Below are 19,890 nucleotides of genomic sequence, written 5' to 3'. Positions count from 1 at the left end.
AAAGTATTTGAGAGTGATGGCAACTTCTGTTCCATCGGAAAGAGATGTTTCTCTGACTGGTGGGATAGCCTGCGAAAAGAGAAACGCTCTTCTGGGGGCTAAGTAAACAAATTTCTTTTTCTCCAAACTGTCAACACCAATATTCGTGGTTACTTATCGAGTTCCCCCAACAAGTCGACCCTCTATTACTTACAATTTGTGTTTAATTATTAACGAACTGTACGACATATATTTCTTGCTCTTAATAATAACTTTTAGAATTAATTTTGTATTTTTAAAACAATTAGCACAATTTTTTCTCATCATTCAACTGAGGGTAAGTGCTATGATACATTTTTTCTTATGTTCTTTTTTGATATAAATTTAGTTTTAGTTTCATTCAGTTTGAAAATATTTCCTTATTACTATAACTAGTTTGTATTAATCGGTGCTTGATTTATTATCAATTTTTGTCCTACTGTAATACCAAGATGTTGAGAAATTATTCTTATTAAATTATATTCATGGTTTGAGGTTCAGTATTTTCAATATATTCGTCGGGGACGTAATCTTTTGTATTGCTTAAATTAGTGTAGTATATTCAAAAATGTATGCTATACATTGATAAAAAGATCCATGTTTTTTGGTCGATGTTTCAATACCATTGATGTTTTCATTTCTAACATCGATGCTTTGCCATCGATGTCGCACCTCTAGTATCAACCACATGGTCTAGCTCTGTCATTCCATTTTACAACGCTTAACTTTTCTTCACACGAAGAATTTTCTTGAGACAAATGATTGAACAAAATGCTCTTTTTATGTACAGGGATAGAAGTGATCGACTTGTCACATATAGGACATTTTCCACAAAAAATATAGGACAAATATAGGACACATTATATGAATAGTTTCGTTATGAAAAAAGAAATAATACATACATATTATTTATTTATTCTTATCAATGATTTTGTTTAAAAAAAAAAAACCCTCAAACAAAATTATAACTTACACCTGAAATGACTTTCCTGGAGTTGAAAGAATAATTTTTGAAAAAGTGTACGTTGTAGACAAAAAAAAAAGTTAAATTTATTGATGATTAACACAGCAACTCACAATTTTTGCAGAGATAGACGTGTCACAAACATAGCTTATATAAATAAATAAAAAGTCTTTGTGTGAGAACTAACAGGAAATAACCAATGCTTTGTAGCACAAATATACAAATATTTTGTTCTATAAAATTCAACAGAAAGAAAAGATTGCAAAAAGACTATTAGAACATCCCGATCAGAAAACGCACTGAACACAAAAATATACCCACGAAAACAAAAACAAAAAAAACCCACGCTGGAAAACAAAACAAACTCCTGTTGCCAAACGCAAAATTCTAAAACCAACTTTAGAATTCGTTCTCGAAACTCCACCCACTACAGTGAAGTCATATTGCTGTAGCCAATGAGAGAAGATGCCTGTTGCAGGATTTAGTGAGTTGCGTTTTTTAATTTGAAATTCGTTTGCATATGTGTACTTTCGACGAAAAATCCGAAGTCAGATAGTTTATTTACTGTTGTTTTAAAGAAATAAATTGGATAAAAAAAACAGGAATATAGGAAATATGGGATGTTTTACAAAAATATAGGAAATATAGGACAATTTTCATACTTTTTTGAAAATATAGGATATATAGGACCACTTCGACCCCTGTATGTATTTAAAAATGCCCGCAACACAGGCATGAAAATTGATAATAGACAAAAAAGAAAACTTGAATTTTTCAAAAAGAAAAAAAAGTTAATCCATTTTTTTAAATAAATGAAACAAATTTGTAAGTTTCAGGTATTTTATCTATATAAGATTTTTTTTTTTCTTTTTTCAAATACTGTAAAAAATATATAATATTTTTGAAGGTATGGAAAATTATTTTTTCAAGGAATTGAACTGCAACATACGTAATAATTCACCATATTAATAAAAATTTGAAATAGATCAAGAGAGTTGAATAACTGAAGAATTGAATACACTTAAGTACTTTTCTATTAATTTCTGGTTTATGCCCATCTCACTACTACAAACAAAATGGTAGCATCTTACTAGGGAGTTTTCAATGACTATATGAAAAATTGGCAAAATTTGATGTTTTCATGTTTATACGAGGGGAAAATGAGCAACATTCAAAACCAATTTTAAAGATTAAAAAATTTAAAACATTTTCAGAAACTTAAGATAAGTTAGAAGCGTCTCATCACTTTTTTTGAAGTAACACCAACAAAATTGGTATTGTTACAGTTTTGATGCAACTTCAAACTTTCTTTAAAGGTCAAATATCAATTAATACCCTGAACTCAACGGTCACACACGTATTTACTTCAAAATATGCAAAAAAACAAAGCAAAGACTAATACACACAGAGCTAAATAAATGCTCTCCAGCACACTGCTGATATGATTCACAAGCAAAACTAACTCATTCAAATGCCAATGAAATTTTCAGAAAATCCTACCTTGTTCTACCAATTTCTCATCTTTTCTTTTTGTTCCATTCGCAAATTTTATCGTTCCAAAATGGAGGGACCATATCCTGCATTCGAATGTAAAGGGGTTGTATATTCATTACAAGAAACTATTTACAGGTTATGTTACTAAGATAATTTTAGAAGAAAAATAATGGAATAAATGCCAAATTTAGCCCGATTACAACAAATTAATCACAAAAATAATTATTACTTACCGAATTTGTAACAGTATTAATGCACATAGAAACAACACATTACTTTTTAAAAAATATTTTATTGGTTTCATTTATCTGTATCAATTGCTCTGTTAAACAGATTTATGATTAAAAGTATTTTTATTCTTGGACTAGTCTTCACATTCGTTAGAAACAATAAAAGTACATATTGCGAACAATTCGAGTATTTTAAGAGATAATACTCTCATAATACTTTTTAAAACTGATTGAAAAATTATTGAATCAAACAATTTTTGTTCTTTTTATTTAAAGAACCACTGCATACTACCTGGCGCATATCAAGATTATAATATACTGCAAGTATTTGATTTACAATTTAAAAAAGAAAAAAAAATGAGGTCACAAAGTTCATCAGTAATTACTTCTCATAACTGAAAGTTTGACTAGATCACAAAAGGAAAAAACAGCTTTTTTTTTCAGAGTGTTTTTCAATAAAATCAACTAAAAATATTTTGCTTAGACTCAATTTTTGCAATTCTTTTATTTTATACTCTCATAATATTCTTTTAGAAAGCTGTATAAATTAAATCATGTAAAAGAAAGATAATTATTTTGTACATTTAAAAAATTCAGCCTTTAGATAATGATAAAATTACTTTTAAAAGTTTTGGCTTTTACTCAACAGAGGAACTCATGGCACATAACAATGTATAATAAAATTCCTTATATTGTGTTTAACGGCTTACAATTAAACAAAATACAACAGTACTTTTGTAGCTGTCATTTGAAGTTTCTTATGGCAATAAACTAAAATATAAACTCAAACAATCTATATATGTACATAATAAAGTAGCACAACCTAAAACACATGACAATAAACAAACTGAGAATAAATGAAAGACTTTTAAAGTATAAGTTAGAAATGCTCTAAAGATCTAAGTAGAATTTCTCCTTATGAAAAGGGGAAATTTTGAACAAAATTTGTTCTTTTTAACTCTTTAAAAGTATGATTTCATGCCATTCAAAAAAAGTTGATGAAGCAAAAAAAAAAAAAAAAAAATCAATACAATGACATGAATCTTTTCACAACAAACTTCAAGGGGCCGCAAATTTTATTCACAGTAATAGGAATTTCATTGTAATTCAAGCAATGTAATGCCAATTAAATCCAGACTAAAAATTTATTTTGCTGTATCGGTATTTGTTATAACGTGATTGAACTGTACAAATTACTATTCTTGATTCAAAACTGTATAAACTCTTTAAGGAGAAATAGAAAAGTTTTTTTTTAAATCAAAATCATAGAGAATGGAGCATTTTATATGATTTTTTTTCTTTTTATAAACTAAGCAAATTTTATGTGGTTTTATATTTATTTTAAACATGCACATAAAATGACAGAAGCTTTGAAAGCTACAAAATGGTAGAGATGGAAAAACAAATTCAAAAACTAATGAAAAAGACTAGTTTCCGTTGAAGTAACTTATTGCTTTCATTTGATGAAAAGAAAAAAAATCTTAGACTGCATATGCTTAGATTTTAGTGTTGTTTGGCACGACAAAAGCTGTTGTTGGCACAAATAAAATTACATTTTTGGCTGTAAATAGATCTTTTTTTTTCCTGAAATGTTAAAAACATGTTGACAAGATGATTGATGTTTTTTAGATAAAAATTTAGTATGAAAAAGTAAAACATGATCGAGATATAGCAAATATTATGTGAAAATTAAGAATGCCGCATTTAAGATGCATTATTTAGAAAAGTGAAATCTTATCACATTAAAAGTGTGAAAGAAGTATTCATGTTACGAAGAGTTTCATTGCAGTTAATGATTCGACATTTTACACAAGGCACTTGCAAATTTGTTGCACAATTAGTCTTTTCAAAAAAGAGAAAATTCATTATACATGTCCAACAAGTGTTAGGATCATGAATCATCTTCATAAAATGCAAAAAGTAAATACTTTTATGCCACAATAGTGCAACACTTGGGGCTAGATATTTACACTGCCTTTCAAAGTGATGGTCTAAAGTCAGGATCGAACAAAAATCAAAACTAACATACAATCAAGAGCAAAAAAAACAAAGGGCCACTTAGCTTTGCTTGACCTTATTTTATTCTTAACAGCTTGCTATTTTTTCTGCTCATACTTTTATTGAAAATTATTAATCTTTTTTATAATCTGTTTTCTGTTTTTTTTTTTTTTTAAATATATTTTATTTTTAAATTTTAGTATTTGGTTTTTAAATTTTTAAAGTATACCTCAACTAAATTTTATTAAAAGTATTCATTAATTTTATTTAATTCTTGATAGGTTTAATAAACACAAAGCTTGTCCAGGACCAAGATCTAAACCAATTAACTTTTTTTGAGTAGCAATATTTATAATGACACAATCTTCCTCTATCTCTCTCATAAAAACACAGAAAGAAGGTTTCCTTTTTGCTGGCAATTCTTTACTTTTTAGCACAAAGCCTTTATGATTGTCACATAGCAAAATAGAGGTTGTAGGTCCAAATAAAGTTGCACATGGAGAAAATCTAGCCCACTGTCCCAATCAGAATCTTATAAACTAAAAATGTTTTGTTCGAATCACACTGTTCCTTCAATTGGTAGTAAGAGGAGGGGAAACATTTCCTCACATGCATTCTTCATCTCAGAAATCTATTTTCAAATTTATTTATTTTTTTCAACGTATATTGAATTACTTAATTTTATTTTCGGCATTTCTTAGCGATATTTAAAACTAGCATGGCGATGCCCTTGCCCCCTTGTTTTTTTGCCAAGTTTGCCACCTGCGGTGGCTGTTTAAATAAATTTGGCAGCGGTATTAATTAATCTATATCTATCTTTTTCGTATTTTCTATACCTATTTCCAGTTGCGTTTTGTGTCATTCACCTTTTTATGCCAAAATTGCAAAGATCATTAAAAAAACTGTGCTTTATTCGTTTAATTAAATAGCGCAAAAAAGAAAAAGAAACACCTCACTATTTTAATTAAATTAAGTATGCAGATATGTAACGTAAAATAGATACAGCGAAACGTCCGGCGGAAGTGACCGCGCTGCAGTAACTCATCCAATTAACCGCGAATCAAACTCTGGCCGATAAGCAATTGTGATTAAAAAGCACGGTACATCTAGGACAAAAAGGAAATCCCGTATCCCGTATGAAAAATAATTCAACTCCCCAGCAGAAAAACAAAGCAATTGAAAAATACAGTACATCTAGGACAAAAAGGAAATCCCGTACCCCGTATGAAAAATTTAACTATTGAAAAGCTATCGTTTGAAAAAAGGAAAACAAAACTCCAGAATACCCCCCTCCCCCCCCCCCCCCCGTCTGATGTCAAATAACCAGTAATCATACTTTTTAACTAAAATGCGTGAACACCCTTTAAAAACCTAAATGCAATCCTTTGCAATTTAAAATATTTTGCGAAAAACAAATAATAATCTGCAACTCCACTGTTAATTGCCAAGTAAGCCGATGCAAAAAAAAAAAACACGACACAGCAAAACCTTCAATCTAGGCATAACGTCACAGAATGAAGAAACATTTCCCCCCTACTCGGAACAGACGTAGAAGATAAAATGTGTCATTTTGAATTTTAAAAAAATGTAAAAAAAAAAGCTATCGCATATTTTTGAAAAATTGTTTTTTCTGAAGAAGGTGAAATGTCTTGTCTACTGCATACTAAATTTTCAGAAAGAAATCTCTAATACATTTTGTAGGATGGGTTTAGAAAGAATTTAACCCAGGAAAAAGCAAAAAATAAAGGTTTTTGTATAAATTTCGTAAAAAATTTTTTTTAAAAAAAGTTATAGCATATTTTTGAAAACTTTTTTTCTGAAGAGGGAGACATGTTTTTACTACTACATACTAAATTTTCAGAAAGAAATACCTAATACTTTTTGGGGGATGGGTTTAGAAAAAAGTTGAACCCGGGAAAAAACACAAAATAAAGGTTTTTCAAAAATTCATAAAAAATGTAAAAATTGGTCAAGCTTCAAAATTTTTTTGGTTGTCATATTTAAAATTAAATTTCCTATAGTACAAAAAATATTTTCCTGGCGCGATTGGTTAAGGGTCTGGGATGAATTACACAAAAAAAGGGCTAAAAATCACATAAAACATTTAATTAAGAAAAAACTAATTAGAAATTAAGAATTTGGGCTTTGAGGTGCAGACCCCCGAGGTATGGTCGATTTTTGTGCCAAGTTTCAGAGCTGTAGGTGCTATGGGGGCTTCTGGCCACTGGTTACAAACAAAGAAACATAGTCACCTTTATATATATAGAGATAACATTAAGCCCTCTTTCATGCTTTTTCTTTTTACAAATGAAAAAGTAGGTTAAAAACAAGCTTTGAAGCAGTTAAAAACAAAATTGACTCAATAATTGTTAGATATTTTCAACTTAATCTTTACAATTCTGAATGAACATGTAAATGCTCTTGCTTAGTGTTTTCAACAAATTTGTGCAAAGCCGATTTAACATAATCAGATTTTGTGACACGATTAGCAAGTTGTCTTTTATTCCACAAACCATGGAGCACTGTTTCAGCAAAATCTCTTTCTCTCTCCCGATAGAAGGAATTCAGGGTATACCACATGGCAAGAGCACATCTGCGACCCTTCTTAACTGCTTTAACCCCATGAAGATTTTCTTTGCCAGCAGAAAACGCAACCATATGACCACATTTTGGTTTGATACTAGCCTTTAAAATAAATAAATTTTAAATTAGTTAAAACAATTATTTATTTAACACAATTAAAAAAAATATACATTGTATATTTATTAAATGAAAAAAAAAAGTCATAGGAAACATCATAGCAAAATAAAATTAGGCAGTGACAGATCAAATAACATTTAACTGACAATTACAACTTAAATTTTTTACCAAAAATTAAATTAGATTATCTACAGTTCAATGGTACACATTTCTGGAAATTATACTAAGTGTATCATAAAAAATGTAAATCATGTACCTATTATCTAATAAATTAGTAGATATAAAAAAAAGATACTCCTCACCTGTATCTTGTTCTTATTTTTTGCAAATATAAATTCTCCACCTTCAAAATCTTCGTTTAAATAAACAATAGAGCTAAAGATTTAAAAAATACATATGATTACTATAAAGAATTTTTTTATTTATTTTAGATTTTCTTCCTCCAAAAATTAGTAATCTAATTAAAATAGAGATACTACATTATTTACAAGATATTAAGACACAAATTGAAACACAATGACTAAAATACAATTCAGGTCAAAATTGAAGCATTACCGAAAAGAAAAAAACTTTTATGCGTGTAACTGATGGATGTAAAACTGCTATTTAAGTTCTAGCTAGTATAAAAATACAGTAATTGTGCCTATTACTGGTTTATATAGCTAAGAAAACTGAAGAACTTCAGGGCATCTTATGAATACATGGCGAAAATTCTATACTGTAAAATACAAACCTATAATCTCTCCAAGTATAAGCAGGCTTTTCTTTAAGGCACTCTCCAGTGGATTTTAGTATGCAGTTATCTGCATGAATCGGGTGACTGAGATCTTGACGAGAACTTGTTGAATCTGAAACAGTACATTAAAAGAGATTTATGGCACATTAAACGCATCGAGAAAGACAGTATTAGAAGCACATCAGAACTTATTTGTATCTCTGGTAAAGGTAAAATTTTTATATTCATCTTTTAAACTGTTTTCACAACAAACTTTTAAAAAGGTAACATTTGTCGATTACTCCATTTTAGTAATAAAAGCATGTTTCTCTGTTTAGTGCACGGTGATGAGACTATTTGACTCAATATTTTCGAGCTTGGTTGAAAATGTATTATTCTTGGGGTTTTTTTTTTCATTTCAATCTAACAATTTTCCTTGATATATATATATATATATATATATATATATATATATATATATATATTACGTTTTTAAAATTTCCTAACATTTCCTAATTTTTATTGATTGATAAAATTACGACTTTTCCCTGATCTCCTGGTCCTGACGTCACCTTGGAGATTGATAAAACATAATACATAAGGTGAGTTGGGGGAAGTGCAGCCCTTAAATTGTTCGACTTCATTAAGGTCTAGACATTACAAGACTTGATACAAATTTTTTAATTTTTATTTCGTATGTTACCTGTTTTAGTGTGTTTCCCAAGACATGAGCCTGTTAAAATCATTGCAGGTAAAAAAATGAAATTTTTTTTAAAAACTATTGTGCTCTAGGGCCACACTTTCTCAATAAAAGTGGGGCAAGAGCATCACCTATCTGAATTTTTTTTAAAAATCGTTTGAGAAAATAAGGGGCAAGTGCAATCAATAAAGTATTTTGTCCTAATAAAAAACGATTTTTTTATTTTTATTTTCACCTATTCATTGGGAAGTAATTACATTTTTCCTAACAAAACCTGTCAATGTAAAATGAAGAACGTTCAAGAAACAATGGATTATTAAACAAAATTATGAAGATTTTATTTCAGATTAAATAAGGAACATGAAAGATAACTTATATTATGCTAATAAGCTTAAAAAAACAAAAACAAAACTTGCATATCAAGGAATAATCTTTAAAACTTGAATATCAACGAACTTATAAAATATTAACTTAATAATACAAAAGGTAACTATACAACTGACAAAAGGTAACATGTCTTTGGCGAACTTGAACATATTTTTTTGTATAAGTACACTTAGTATAGTAATTAACAATTTAATTTATATTAGATTCTGAAAACGTTACTTAGAATATCAAATTTCCTCTACGATCTGAAGAGGGATTTGGAAGGATTGAAACAATGTCGTCGTCTTGGATCTCGCGAACGCCAGTGCCTCAGATTGACGGCAATCATGTGTTCTATTGCAACAGATATTGCAGGTGGCCGGCCCATCGTTGTGGACTTCACTCCACGCCGACCTTTCAGATGATCCTGTAATGTTGCCCGCGATATTTTGAAATGCCGGCTCGCACCTTTACAGGTTAGGGTGCCTGAACGTATCGCTTCTAAAGCAGCAGAAAGTTCTTTCCGATGGCAGGAGCCAGCTTTTGACGTAATTCTTTTGTAATTCCGCACTATTTTTACTAAAAATATTAAAAAAAATTGGAGCAATATAGACTAGTGACACTTATTGTTAGTTAGACAATGATACAGGGTTTAAAAATTAATTACATTGCTTCATTAAATCGTTGCAAGCAAATTATATCTGTCATAAAAGAACATTGCCAGATTAATGGGAAAGTGCAGCCCCAAAAAATGCGAGGCTGCACTTGCCCCTTTTTTTCGGGCCGCACTTTCCCAGTCGTATAATTTTCTGGGGCATGTGCAGCCCTAAAATTAATTGATTTTAAAGTAAAAAATAATGAATCTCAGCTTTAAAAATACGAAAAGTAGACATGAAATAGTTGTACTTACGTTTTGGAAGCACGAAAAAGTGAGAATAACAACAGAAGAAACGATGATTTCTCGAACCATAACAACATGGCACTGTAGTGGGAATGACAAAAGTTAGGAAACGAGAGAGGGAATAGAGTTACCATTCAAGTAGCGCGATCTAACGCACGCAGTGCAAAGTAATAACGTTTACCAAGCTACCTAGATAGCAGCAGCCCTTGCAGAAATTCCCGGTGTCTGATTATCAACCTAAGCCGCACTTGCCCCAAGACCGCACTTACCCCAACTGACCTTATGTAAAACGTCCGAGAAGAATCATCAGGGCCCTCAGATGAGCAGCAGTATCATTCAACATCAAATGACATCCAGTTAACAATTAACAGGCACATTAACCTTCAAGACACATAGGCGGTAGGCTTGATAAGATCTAGTAGATCAAGTATCCCATAAGCAGCAGACAACATCATTACAAGTGACAAGCAATATACATATCGACAGAATATAGATGCTCCAGTCACCATCATTCCATGATTGTCTACCATTAATACGAAAGTTCCATAAATATTATTGGGTAGTTTTCAAAAGGTGGGAGCAAAAAAGTTAATTCTGAGCAATTTTTAAATTTTTCAAATTTGACGCCAATTTTGTTTTTATTGCATAGTATGTATACCTAGAACATCATATATAAACATAAAAAGACAGCAGGTATTTATAAAAATTATTAAATAGCAGTTTAATGATGGGTCCGTAGGTAACAAATTTTGGACATAGTTGTCCAGTAGGTAACCTATTTTGGACATCATCATAATGTAAATTTCACAATTTTTGAACTTTTCCAATGAAAATTTTATTTATTTTTAAATGCTGCAATTAAATATGGAGAGGATTAATGAAGTACTTTGGTCTTTAAATAATAAAATTTTGTTATGGTTTCGTAGAATGCGAAAATAAAACCCATCTATTTTGCCAGTGCAGGTGATAAAGTTGCTATAACTGATGCAATTGGCAAAAACGGGAAATCCCCACTGGTAACCCTTTGCTCTTTGCTTATTGTACGCTGTGAGTTGTCCCCAATCGGGGTTTGCTTGGAGATTTTTGTGTAAAGAAGAGTAATACCTAAATATTAGAACATTGAGGAACTATTTATTAAATAATTGCAGTTTAGCTGTTGATTTATTGTTGTAATTAGAAAACATTTTATCCAAAATATTAGTTGAATAACATATAACCATGTTTGAAATGTTGCAGAGTTCTGAGCTGCCTCCGTTTTGTTTACTTAAATGCGTTCGTTACGATCGCAAACTTGTGTTTCTATTGTTATTCATGTATTAATTATGCAAAATACTAATGGATTATAGAAATTAACATTATAAGAACCTTTTTATTAAGGTTATAAGACAGTAGATGATTTATAATAATGAATAAATAGACAGAATTATTGGCGTCTAGATCGTAACGCAATTTTTACATCTCACATGTACGTTTAAGAAAAATGATTTTGCTTCAAAGATACTGCATAAAAGCATATGAAAACATTTTAAAATAATTAAAAATTGATTTTGAGGATTCAAAAATACCCCTTTCAAACATATAAATCGTATACTTAGTTCTCACATAATAGCATTGTCCAGATCGTAACTTTTGGACATACATCAAACTTCCAATTTACTTTTTTTCTAAAATTGTTTTCAAAATAAATAACACGTCTTTACTTCTGTAATTTGTGGAAAATATTATCAAAAAATTATTCAGTTTGAGATTTATACCCTTAATTTTTTTGAAACACTATGGAAATAAATTTAAAAAAAAATTTTTTTTTGATGGTAAATTTGCTCAGTTAACGTTTTGAATGTTCAAAAATTGTGCCTTTTACAACACTAATAAAAAGTATAGAAGGTAATCTAAGCTCTGAAAAACAATTCCACGGCACTGCATGGGGAAAATAGAGCTGGGCTCCCAAACTGAAAACAACCAGAACAACATCAGAATCAGAACATCCTTGATTGATTGATTGGCGGCTTATTTATATGGTTACAGGTACGGTACGTAATGATGTGACGCAATCCATTTCTACCTTGAGCTAATACGTCTTAACACAGTGAGTTTTGCAAACATAGAATCAATTGAAATTATTTTCGCAATGCTTAAGGCCAGATGCTACTCAACAAACTTGATTACATCTCACATATAGTAACACCGTGAGTGGAGACGCCATTAATCCGGAGAGGTAAAACGAAATAATACAAAGTAAATTTTTATGAATTTGAAAAATACCTTGGAAAATATGTATGTAATGTCTCTATATAAATATGAAGGCTTTAGCCCAACATATACGAATAATGCCAATTTTACGTGTTAGCACTTGATACTGAATTTACAAATATACTAAATTTATTTACACAAATATTTGTAATGTTTTCTATAAAATTGATGCCAAGCTCTATAGTGAAATTTAAGCAATAAACACTATGCTTATAAAAACAATTTCTTACACTTACCTGGTAAAGCAGTGCGACAAACAAGATGTGTGTATGCAAAAAAGAGCTCTGTTTCTAGGTTAAAGAATACCTCAACAGCTTTCCGAGCTTTTTCACTGACATTTAAAAACAATTCAGCAGCCAAAGGATTCAAAATTCCCCTTTGAGATAGCTGGAAGAAAAAAACTTATCAGTATATTTTTCCTAAATATAACATAAAGTATACAGATGGAAAGATTTCATTAAAAAAATCAATAATATTAACACTGGTTTTATATTTCATTTTACTAATAGCACAAAAATCAATCATGAATACAACAATCAATTGCAGATAGAGTATTGAAAACCTATTTCACAGTATAACATTTAAACTATTCTCTTAACAAAACTGTACATAAAAACTTATTATTCTCCTAACCTTCATTGACTTTTGAATTTGTTTAGGGATCTTAATTGAATTTAAGAAAAAAAATCTTGTTGATCCACTTGGCTACTTATTTAACGTTTGAATAACTTCCAAAGGCTTTGGATGAAAACTACCAGTGAATGCTTTAGCACTAAAGTGTTTCACACTTCTCATAAATTACTTGCTAATCTCTGTCTCTGTGGGTGTCTGCAAGTTTAAATCTTACCAACTAATCAAACTTTGTAAACCAACCAACTTGACTGTTAATGTGATACAGAATAGTATACATTATTCAAAACTAAATTTTTCATTAATGAAAAAAAAAAAGACAGTATATACTCATGCAAGTTTTTTTTTCTATACTTCTTACATGGTTTTTTCATGCTTCTTAAACATTTTCTTCCTTACTAAAGAGTAGTAAACTGCAGATAATGATTTTTAGCTTCAAGAAATTTGCTGTTTCTAAAAGAATTGGCCATCTAAAAGAACAATTACAGAAACAAAACTGTGAAAGAATATATCTGCACCTCAGAGCCAGACTAACGCAAGGCCAAAAATAGTAATTTTCAGGGTTTTGCTGCCTTAGATGTAGAAACTTATTCTGCATCGAGTCATCACAACCTAATTCTTAAAAAAAAAAAAAAAAAAAAAAAAAAAACATTTTTAGTTATTTATCAGCATATAAAAGAGCGTGAGCACCCATCTTTGACAGATTTCAGACAAATGTTTTTCTGCTCTCCAGCATATGCATTCACTTATACACTGAATTTTTGAAACGCACAAAGTGAAATATTGATTGATTTAAGGTGCCAGAAAAGAAAAATTTAATTTGTAAAAGAATAATGACTCCAGAAAGAGTTTAGAGAACATTCAACTTAAGTAGTTCTTAGATAAACATTAATGCACTGCAGAACTGATTCATACGCATGCTACAGAAGCATATTTTTTTTTTAGTAATTAAAAATCAAATAATATTATTTTATACCATAGCAGCTCTAGCAACAGTTAAGCCTTCAAACATTTCAAACTGTGTATGCGGAGATTCTTTTCCATTGTAGCCATCACCATATAAACCACCTCCCTAAAAAGTTTTGAAGTAGAAAAAAATTACTGCATAGTTGAAATTAAAAAATAAATAAAATGTTTTAGGTAAAGTATAAGTTCTTCAAGCAATAATAAAATAAGTGCAATTAAAATTTAAAAAAAAATTTTTTTCACCATCTCAACACACAAGACCATCAATCATCTTCAAAAATTAGAAACTTGAAAAACTATATCTGAATAAGGAAGATTCAGCAAATCATGTTAATACAATACAATAATTTGATCAATAAAAATGCTTTGAAAAATTTAAATACGTGTTAGCTATTGCTCCTATTTGTAACTAATAATTTTTTTTTTTTGCACAAACAATTATTTGCGCACACAAGCTAATATAAAACATATAAAATAATGTTTTTTGAAAACATCTTTACTAACTAAACGTTCCCTTTAAAATGACTTTTTTTTCAACATGAAATAATCAAGGTTTTAGAATGTATGACAGTGTTTTGAAAAAAAAAAAAAAAAAAAAAAAAACTTTATTAAATACAGAAACAGTTTTTGATAGTTCAACCAAAGGTTTATGGAGATCATTTTCATAACTGGCAATTATAAAAATTTTCTTATCTTAAATAATATTCTCAATATTGCATTTACAAAAAAAAAAAAAAAAAAGGAACAATATGTCTTTGCCTCAGAGCAACAGTAAGATTTCCTACTGTTGCTTTAAGACAACAATATAAGCATGCACTTATACACCGAATTTTTGAAAAACACTGAGTAAAATATTGAATGATCCAAGTTTCCAGAAAATAATAATTTAATTTATTGAAAAATAATATTTTATAAGCACCTAGGGGTGGTCATGGCGCAGACTGCGCCATTGAAATTTTCGGGGAGGGGGGGGGGGGGGGTATTTTAAGGGGTATTTTTCTCATTTGGGGGGGGGGAGCCTTTGGCCTTAGAATATTGAACTTGAGCAGCGCATCTATAGTATATAGCTCTGGCAGTGGGCTTAGCTAGTCTGGAGAAGATTTCGTCCTCTATAATAATTATTCTATCTGTCTAGTGCTATCTGTGTCATCATGTAAAACTTTATAGAACATGGTAAAATGCATGAGTTAAAAAAGGCATGGAACTGGAGATTCAATGGCTGATAAACTTTGATATGCTAACTAACCCTTTCACTGTTGAGATATTTGTTGTTAAAGTTTGCAGTTAGCTTTCAACTATCAGACTTAATTAACTTTTATAAATATTATTATGAGACAAGAAAAAGGGATGAGAGTTTTACGGCTTATGCTCAACATAAAGTATCCTGTGCTTGGCTCTTGTCATTCTAGAGCGACATCAGCAAATGACACTGCAACCATAAGCTGTCTGTAAGCGGACATAGTAGAGAAAGTGCTAATAACAACACAAAGTAAAAGACATTCAATAGTTTTAGAAACAAAAGTACCTCGGCCAAATCCATCAGTTGCTGACACTCATTTTCAGAAACTACGTTGGAGAAAACGACTCGGTTTGATCCATTCAATTCTCTTTCTTTCATAAGAGGAAGTATATCAGAAGATTTGAACCATGCTGTTATCTCTTTTTCAGAAAGCTTGTCTTTCTTCTTGCCTAAATTCTCATGACTAAAGGTTGCAGCCTTTGCAGATGACCCAGGTGGAGGCATTGGAGACTTTGATGTCTGTAAGAACAAATAAATTCTGAAAACATGATTCCATTTATATAAGTGTTGTTCCCTTAAATTGATTATCTTTATTTTTTTCCAGCTACAGCACTGTATATAGGGTGAGACTGAGGATTCTTGATCCCCACTTTAGTTTTCAATTTTTTTTATCAGGTGCAAATTATCAGTTTTTTTTTTCTTTTTTTTTTTTAAATACGTGAACAATCACAATTGTTTCCTCTATCTGACAATATTTTTTTCAGTTGAAACTAAACAGATAGTTTTGCTTAAATATTTTTTTATCAATATTTTTAAAAAGGGATCATGATGTATCCCCACATCAAGGGATAATTGATCCCTTCATGGGGGATCAGTTTAAAAAAAAAAAGTACGTGAACAAAGGTAATTTTTTCTCTATCTGACAGTATTTTTCTTTTTATTTGAAATTAAACAGATAGTTTTGGTAAAATAATTTTTTTCAAAAATTTCATAAAGGGATCATGTATCCCCACTGAGAAAATACGTAGACTTTTCATTAGATCAGAAATTTACCTATAGATTTTAGTTTTCTACATAATGTTTCTAAAAAATGACAATATTTCTAATTTTCTTTCTTAGATGATGATAATGTGAACACAAAAATAACATTGTTTTAAATTCAACTAGGAAATTTGTAGAAAAATGTACACAACTGAACTCAGAAGATGCTTTTGATCAATTACTTACCCTCCAATACAGTTTTGAACAATATATTTTATAAATAAAGCTATCAATTCTTCTAAAAGTAGTGTAATAAAGCTAAAATTAAAAAAAAACTAATAAAAAAATTACAATGATAGCAACAAAATTCAACTTATTTGCTTCTTGTCTTGTCATAATAAAATTAGGAGTTTTTCAATTGAATGATTTTTTTAAAGAAAAATGTAAGTATCTGTATAGTACTTACGAAAAAGAAAAGAAAGTCTAGCATATATTTTCAAAACCTGAAAACTCAAATGCAAACACTACAGCTGTTGTAGTTCTTAAAGTTCCGCTCTATCTAACTGAATGTAGCATCTTAACACATTCACTTTCATCTGCTACACTTTTGCCAATTTTTTAAGGAAAAATAGATTGCTTAAGCATATTGTTTTTTCATTAAAAAACTTATTTCAAACTCTGGAAATCCAACTTTTTATTGTATTTAGTTTACATAGTGGGCAACTCTCTTTTTCGTTGTAAATCTAAATGTAGCAAAATCTTTTTTTTTTTTTTTCAAATTCAATCAAGGACAATCAATATCAGCTTGTTCAAGCTCATGTGACTGATCAGAACATAATTAATCAATAGGGTTAGTTTATGTTTATATGTTTGAGGTGTTATGTGTAAATAAAAACCCTCAGTTTAGTTACAAGTGTGAACTGATATTTTAAATTTTTATTAGATTAACTGCAGTGTCTGTTTATATCTTTCAATCTTTCACTCATACTATGATAAATTTTACTATGTTAACATGGTTTTGAATGTTTAAAATTAAAGTCAACTAAGTAAACTACAGTTATATTATTTTCATTGTGTTTACATTGTTATAGGGATACTTGATCCCTGGGCTCATGTAACCGTGAAACTGAAGGGATCAAGTACCCCAAATATGAGATTTTTACAAACATGCTTGTTCTATTATTAATTAGTCAAAATGTTGCGGTCAAAACGTCGCTGGTTCAAAATGTCGCCTGTCCAAAATATTGCTGGACCAAAATGTCGCCTGTCAAGAACGTTGCCGGGCAAAAATGTCGCTGTTCCAAAATGTCACAGACCAAAATGTCGCCTGTCCAAAATGTTGCCAATCCAAAATTCTCTCATTCATTTGGTAAGAAAAACGTAAATGTACAAAAATGCTTTTTAACATCAAATTTAGGAATAAAGGTAATTGCCGTTAATGAATGTCTCTGTTAAAAATGGGACTGGAGTTTCTTGATAAAATCTTAAAAAATTATCCCGTTTGGATTTGCAACCCTCGGCTGTTTTTCAGCAAACAAATAGAATACAAGCGTTACGTTATCTTATTTCTTGCGACTCGCTATCTACCAACTGTAAAACGTTTTGACAGCGTTCAGTTCTGATGTTCCCTAAATTATTTTGAACTTTTCTTCGAGAATAGTGTGTTTGCATTTGTATGTGACCGATTTTTTGGGGCCATTCTACCTCAAAACCTGTAGTGAGAATTCAAACGATACCCGCAAGGACCCATATATGATTTAGGACTGAGTGGTTTTTTGTGTCAATTCATTCAAGATAGTGGAGCAACTGAACGTTTTCATCAATATGCGTGGCTGTCATTGCTCAAGATATGATGAACGGAGTCAAATAAAATGTTAGGAAGCAGCCGGGGGATAGATGTCGGGGCCAATAACACCAGAGGGTGGGGCAATCAAATGTTTTTTCTTTCTTTCTTTTTTTTATTATCTATGACTGATGTATCTCAAAAAGTAATACAAGGATTTAGACAAAATTTGTATCAATTCAGGAAAATTTTGAACAAGAATACTTGTTTTTCTCACAAAGTGGATGAAACCTGTGAAATCCGAAATTTTCCGCAGAAATAATCAGTAACGCTTTGGAATTTTTTTACCATGAGCTCTGCTAGCACTGGCAGAGTTGCGGAAAATGACCAACTCGGACACTTGGAATTTCAAACCTTTGACTCCCAACTCTTAACTCCGATGCTTTTACTCCAAACTCAGTCTGACTCTGACTTTGAGTCGCGCAGCCATTTTCTATAAAATTGTTCCTGTTCTATTTGGCGTTTTAAAGGGTTGTCGTCAGAATTCCAAATTTCGGAAAAAATAGTACTAATTGCTAAAACTTTGTTTAAGGTTCCAACCTGAAATGATCCTAATCTCAGGTTTATATATTTTCATTTCCCGCACATTATTATTGTTTTTTTCTTTATCACATTTGTTGTAATTGACAAAAACAAAGGGCACCTAACTTTTATGCTGCAATGAAAATTCCTTTTAAAGCCTTGCTTATGTGCCAAAATCAATTACAAACACTTTATTTACAACAAATACAAGTCGAAAATGGCAAGGGATACAAATTTGAATTCATTGTGTTTTTTTCGATCACCAGCCCACAATGAAATCGCAACAAACGTGAAAAAGAATTAGACTTGATATTAAAATAGGCTTTAAAAAAAAAGGCTCTATGTACGGTTTGGTAGTTCAAAAAGAACATATCAATAATAAAAATAAAAAATGAATAAAGTGTTCTTGGAAGGAATCGATATTTCGAGTAGCAAATTTTTATTACAAAAATTGTGAAAGAATACTAATTCAGTGTTTATTCAACATCCCCATTAATTAAAGTTCTACAGAAAAAAGGGGAATATTTGACTAATTTAAATTTTTTCTTTTTTTTATATATCTTGCTCAATCGCCCTCTTTTTCTCTTGTCTGTTCTTGAGACGATCTAATGAAAATATATAAATTTAATGTATGTTTCATTGTTTACTTAATTACGTTCTAATGGGGTTGTTTCCTTCAGTCAAAAGTAGTACTTTTAGTCACCAAAATGAATAGAATAAGCAAAAAAATAACACAGAACCAGAAAATTCTTTCAGTTTCCCAGCAGTTATTTTTTAATTATTTTTTTTAAATGTCCGATTTTTCAAACAAGGCGTGATCTTAATGACGTCACAAATGATGCTTTTTGGCACATCTTTCTACCACATTTCCACGTTATGATAATCAAGAAGCGAATTAAAGTTGCGCTCTATGCTTGCCATCAACCATATCGTTGCCAATACACGTGAGTAAAGATACGAATTAAATATTTTGCTCTGCGAATGGCAACACAGAATGGCATTTCATCATTTGTGATGTCATCGGTAAGAAATTTAAACAATGAAAGATCACCGATTTAAGTAATTTTTTAAAAATATTAAACTTCAACAAATTATTTAAAAAATGGTTAGATCCTATGTTTTTAACCATGTTCTTTCAGAAAAAAATCTTATATAATTAAAAACTGAGCATATCTATGTATGTCCAAGCTTCTTCTCCCGAACGACAGTGAACTGACCATCGAACCAGGTATCGATGGATTCGTAATCTTCCCGTCTTCATGTTTGGCTGTTTAACATAATCCTCAGATAATAATTAGTGGGGATATCAATTAAAAACTATTAATTATGACTCTTAGATTTCAAAATCAAATCCCTATTTTTCGAAGACTTT

The 19,890-nt window shown here is 30.3% G+C and overlaps 1 protein-coding gene across 1 annotated transcript in view; it reads right to left on the bottom strand.

Moving 5' to 3' along the window:
• Positions 1-2,507: 2,507 nt before the first annotated feature.
• The window catches only part of LOC129216476 (prolyl 3-hydroxylase 1-like), a 42,906-nt gene continuing 25,523 nt past the window's right edge, over positions 2,508-19,890 (bottom strand). Inside the window, exons 7-13 of the mRNA XM_054850691.1 lie at positions 15,458-15,691; positions 13,943-14,038; positions 12,573-12,723; positions 8,138-8,252; positions 7,707-7,779; positions 7,218-7,389; positions 2,508-2,559 (exon numbers count right to left, since the gene is read on the bottom strand). Coding sequence (XP_054706666.1) covers positions 2,531-2,559; positions 7,218-7,389; positions 7,707-7,779; positions 8,138-8,252; positions 12,573-12,723; positions 13,943-14,038; positions 15,458-15,691 — 870 coding nt within the window. The 3' untranslated portion in view covers positions 2,508-2,530. The remainder of the gene's footprint in view (positions 2,560-7,217; positions 7,390-7,706; positions 7,780-8,137; positions 8,253-12,572; positions 12,724-13,942; positions 14,039-15,457; positions 15,692-19,890) is intronic.

The sequence above is a fragment of the Uloborus diversus genome, chromosome 2, assembly GCF_026930045.1.
Source record: "Uloborus diversus isolate 005 chromosome 2, Udiv.v.3.1, whole genome shotgun sequence".
Lineage (NCBI taxonomy): Eukaryota > Metazoa > Arthropoda > Arachnida > Araneae > Uloboridae > Uloborus > Uloborus diversus.
The sequence above is the reverse complement of the archived record's forward strand: the minus strand, read 5'-3'. Positions and strand labels throughout refer to the sequence as shown.